Source organism: Ruditapes philippinarum, unplaced genomic scaffold, assembly GCF_026571515.1.
Source record: "Ruditapes philippinarum isolate M1 unplaced genomic scaffold, ASM2657151v2 ctg2443_1_1_1_1, whole genome shotgun sequence".
Classification (NCBI taxonomy): Eukaryota; Metazoa; Mollusca; class Bivalvia; order Venerida; family Veneridae; genus Ruditapes; species Ruditapes philippinarum.
Genome location: NW_026863266.1, coordinates 130001 through 135284, shown reverse-complemented (window position 1 = coordinate 135284; position 5284 = coordinate 130001). Strand labels below are relative to the sequence as shown.

At 31.4% G+C, this 5284-nt stretch overlaps 1 protein-coding gene across 2 annotated transcripts in view; it reads left to right on the top strand.

The window, feature by feature from the left end:
• The first annotated feature begins 1329 nt into the window (after nt 1-1329).
• LOC132721654 (transient receptor potential cation channel subfamily A member 1 homolog) overlaps nt 1330-5284 on the top strand; it is a 53935-nt gene continuing 49980 nt past the window's right edge. For both annotated transcript variants that reach the window (XM_060705988.1, XM_060705987.1), the window contains exons 1-3: nt 1330-1466; nt 1712-1848; nt 2206-2340. In XM_060705988.1, the coding sequence (XP_060561971.1) occupies nt 1333-1466; nt 1712-1848; nt 2206-2340 (406 nt within the window). In that variant the 5' untranslated portion in view covers nt 1330-1332. The remainder of the gene's footprint in view (nt 1467-1711; nt 1849-2205; nt 2341-5284) is intronic.

The window sequence follows — 5284 nt, the reverse complement described above, 5'->3', positions numbered from 1 at the left end:
CTTTTAAACATAGGACATTTCACCTTTGGTTCATACAGAATTTATTTAAGTTTGATTGTGTAGGAAGCTATAAGCTTATAGACACACTTTCGAATCCGTTCCTGGAACAAACCAGTACGTACTTAGCAATGAGTGCAAGGAAACAACGGCTTGCGCTTAACGGGGTTTGAACCCATGCGGCTAGCGATCATTAGGCTACTAGTCACACGGCCTACGTAGGAGTTTAAAAGTCCTACGTAGGAGTTATAAACTCCTAATTAGGCTTTTTTATCTCCTACGTAGGAGTTATAAAGTCCTACGTAGGACTTACAAAGTCCTACGTAGGAGTTTTAAAGTCCTATGTAGGAGTTACAAACTCCTAATTAGGCTTTTTTATCTCCTACGTAGGAGTTTATTTTTTTTATAGAACATTATGAATTGGCACCAGGACGCTTCCGTAGATATCTTATAAAACCAAAGCATCAACAATAAGAGTCTTTACAAGACAAAATCACTCAATACAACTCAACCAATAAAAACCAAATTCATCTTACAAAAAATATTACTTGACAACCAAATATAATGCAACAACCTAATACAACAACATGAACCCAGATCTACTAAGATCACCACAAATAATTTCAACCAACTACAACAAATCGACAATACTCCCTTCAAAACAACACTATTCTCTTCTCCAAAAAATAAACGCTACACACTCCAAGTGTGCCTTTACTAAACTGATGTAGATTTCTCACAAACCTCGCATGATCATAAAATGAGTGTTGTTAACCTGACGTCACAATGCAGCGTTAAACAGCGCATGCAAAGACTGTGAAAAAGACACTATTTCAATGTTACAAAACAGTAAAATATCACTTTTATTTCTCTATAAATAGCCTTTTTTGCTTGAGAACTATAAAAGAACGTTGCTAATAAAAAAAACTCTGAGGCGACAACAAATTTAACCACCAAACATTTAATCCAGTTATACTTTTTTCAGAAGTTAGAATTGAAAAGATCTTTAATTTTAGTGTTCTGTGTTATACATATAGCACGGTATATTGTTCAGATGGTGTTTTTTTAATTAATCACTCAGGTCTTCGTTATAATATATATATAACAATTCATCTTTTCAGTTTGTTGTTGTTGTTTTTGTTGTTTTTTTTTTGTTGTTGTTTTTTTGTTGTTGTTTTTTTTAAATTTTTAAAATAAAAATAAATAAATAAAAATTCAGATTAATAAGTTTTTCTTTATAATCAATAACACCATATATAACATACAGCATCACAAAAATGTTTATCTGATTTGTTCCAAAACGCATAAAAAACAGTCTTTTTGTTAAAAAATCAGATGAGACCCATACACTATGCTGCAGAGAAAGGTCACTCTGAAGTGTTTCGTGTGTTGCTTGACAAAACCGACCAAGCTGAATTTGAAAATTTTTATTGGAATTGTTTGGATCTGGCGATTAATGAAAATCAAGTGTAAGTTTTTATTTTATTTTGTTGTAACTTGTTGCTATATGAAGCTGATAATGATGATGCTACTGCGACTGCTACTGATGATGATAGCTGGTATAATTAACTTCGTTTATAATTGCATTTTCTGTACCATGAACTACCTCAAGAAGACTATGTTATGGGTTTCATCATTACGTATGAACAGCGTTCATTGCAAATATTTGACATTGGGCTTTGGAGAACTTCAACCACTGTTTTATATTTTCCAGGGAAGTTGCTTATGCCATCTTTCAAACGCAAAATTCTGAAAAATGGAAGATAATGCTGCGGTCTAGATCAAAACATGATGATTCTGATTCTAAGTGTGTTGATACACCAATGAGGAAGCTTATAAGAAAAATGCCTGGTATGTTATTTTAATGTACATGTCAGTTGCTATTGTTTTACATATTTATATGTCGATGACAGTCATTCCATTTACTTTGCGTTTTCATGCTCTTAAGCAAAGCACAAAAGGTCATTTTTTACATTTTGTATAGTATGCCAAGTGTACGTAACATTTTGTTTTACATTCTATGACAAATAACGTTGAACTTGTTACATAATATATCATAATTTACAAAGTCTTATTTGCCATATAACAAACTATTTTGGCGGCATTGTCGAGAGTTTACATTTACTTGTTTGTGACTTCCTTATTATGTTTAGCCTTCTTACTTTGTTAAATATATTTAAATATGTTTTTAAACGATTTTTCTGCTAGACGTTGCCAAGATGGTATTTGATAAATGCACACAGATAACACGAGATAAGCACTTTGCAGTGGAATTCAATTATGAATTTCTTGATGACACGTACTATCTAGGCGGATGGAAAGAAACAACACACAAAAAGAGAGGTATTGTATTGTATTGTAATACCTAAATGTCAACTGATGGATTCACACAATATCCATATGTTACAAAGTTTCAAAGTTTTATTTCAGAAATATCCTGAAGGCCAAAAGCCCATGAGGACAACATTTTATACAGTGTACGTGTTGAAAATTATTACTACATAATAACATCTTGTTATAATCTTGTATCCTTCTAAGTCTCATAGTAAAAGTAAAGTTATAAACATGATCTAAATTTATAATACTGATTATGACATACTCTATCCATTTGCATTACTTTATTTTACAAAGTGTGCTATTGAGCGCACAAATTAGTAACACCAGTGACTAGAACTTCATGACCTAATAAGAATATCCATATGCCTTGCAAAGACAAAAAAACTATATCTGACATATCACAATGTCAATATCATTTATATTTATCATTGTGTCTGATGTTCGAAGAATACGAATGAGAAAAACATAGCACAAGCAAATTCAAATTTTTTTCAGAAAATAGTGTTACAATTAGTATATCAGAAGATGGATATTATCTTTAACACTTTACAATTTTCAGAGAAATTTTCAGATAACATACATATAATGACAATGTTACTTTATAATTTAATGTAATATTTGCAAATACTTGACATTACATGGCAAAGATCAGTATCTCAGACCTAAAACACAAGCATAAAAGCAGTAGTAAACTTGTCTGTCTTACATGCAAGAGAAACGCACATTATGTCCTCCCGCACCAGCTGTTATATTTACACTCTTGCCTAGACAACTCGTGTAAATAATGAAACACGAAGGGACGACATATTTTGACTAATGTATTCTCATGTCGGATCTATGTCTCTCTCGGAGTGAATCTTTTCACGTGTAAAATGTCTTTGAACATTACATTCCTAAGTTTCTATATTTGCAATTAAGAACTTAAATTGTCTTTTTCTTTTTGAATAATTTCATTTTTCTTGCGCAATTCTCTAAAATGAGACTTGGTTTTTCTTTATGCGTTTCACAATAAACATTCACCATACCAGGTTGTAAAATAACTTAATTTGGTCCTTAAATCAGTTTTTACCACAACATCAAACTTCATTCAGAATTCATGTCTCGTTATTGTGAGCAAAATTCTAAGTTTCCTTTAGATATGCGCAAGAAAATGTTTTATTTACCCCCGCCGAAAAGACGGTCGGGGATATAAAATTAGTCTCCATCCGTCCGTCTGTCCTTCCGTCCGTCCCTCTACATTTTTGTTCGGAGAATATCTCAAAAAGTATCAATTTGAAACTTCATAGGTGGAGGTATCAGCTTGAAACTTCATTGGTGGATAAATCATATTTAGGAAAAGTGCAGTGCACAAGAATGATAACTCTACGCTGCATATTTTTTCATTATTGCCCTTTGTTATTCTTCAAACTCAATTTTTGTCCACAGCATAACTCAAAAAGCCTTTGGGATATCAACATGAAACTTCATAGGTGGATAGATCTCACTCAGGAGGTGTGCAATGCACAAGAGTGATAACTCTATCATTCATAAATTTTGAGTTATTGTCCTTTGTTATTTTTCATACTTAATTTTTCACCTGAGTGGAGCATAAATTAACTAAAAAAACAAATTTTGAGATGTCAATGTCATCTTCATAGGTAGATAGATCTTTTTGAGGATGAATGTTGTTCGAAAGAATGATAACTCTACCCTTTATAATTTTTAGTTATTGCCCTTTGTTATTTTTCATACTAATTTTTTCACCTGAGTGGAGCATATCTCTGAAAAAGTCTTTGAAATGTCAACATGAAACTTCATACGTGGATAGATCTTTTTGAGGAGGAATGTTGTGGAGCATATCTCTGAAAAAGTCTTTGAAATGTCAACATGAAACTTTATAGGTGGAAAGATCTTATTAGGGAGGAATGTTGTGCGCAAGAATAATACCCTTTATATTTTGTTAGTTATTGCCATTCGTTATTTTTCATACTTTTTGTCCGGAGCTTATCTCAAAAAGGTGTTAGAGGTATCAACTTGAATCTTATTAGGTGGATAGATCTCATTGAGGAGGAGTGCAGCACACAAGACATTTAACCTACCGTGCATTATTTTTCAGTTATTGCCCTTTTTGCCCTCATACTTAATTTTGTCCAGAGCATAACTACAAAAGCCTTTGAGATACCAACATGAACCTTCATAGGTAGAAAAACCTCACTCAAGAGGTATGCAGTACACAAGAATGATAATTATTCTGCTCTACTACATAAACATGGCTCTTGTAACAAGTTACATTATGATATTTTAAAACCTTCTGAACAAGTTAACATTTCAATTCAACACAATGCTTTTTGCAGATATCTTATCAATATATTTAACTGTTGTTTTTGTTTTTTTTGTTTTTTTGTGTGGGGGTTTGGTTTTTTATTGTTTTGTTTATCGCCGTGACAATCATATTGCTGCATTTCCCAGCAATTTTTTACTTGTCACAATAATATACGGGTCTGAATTGATGCTATAGACCTATAAACGGTGTCAAGAAATATGATATAATAGTCTATAAGCGGCTTTGGCTTATTATTATTATTATTATTATTATTATTATTATTATTATTATTATTTCTTTTTTCATTTTTATTTTTTATTTTATTATTATTTTTATCTATTCTTTTAACATATTTTTTATATAAGTAATATGAAAAGTTTTTTTGTCGAAATCAATCGTTTACAGATCATGATACTATTATTACATATAATTACACATAGAAAGTATGAAGAATGACTGATATAAACTATAAGAGCTTTGCAGTTTCTTAGACTGAATATAATATAAAGGTCTCTGGCCAAGAATAGTCATGTTTTTCTGTCTTTAATAAATTTTGATAAACATAAATTCCAATAACACTGTTAACACTGTGTTCTTAGATGTCCGTGTATGACAAATGTGTAATTAAGAAATTCGTTTTTTTTTTCC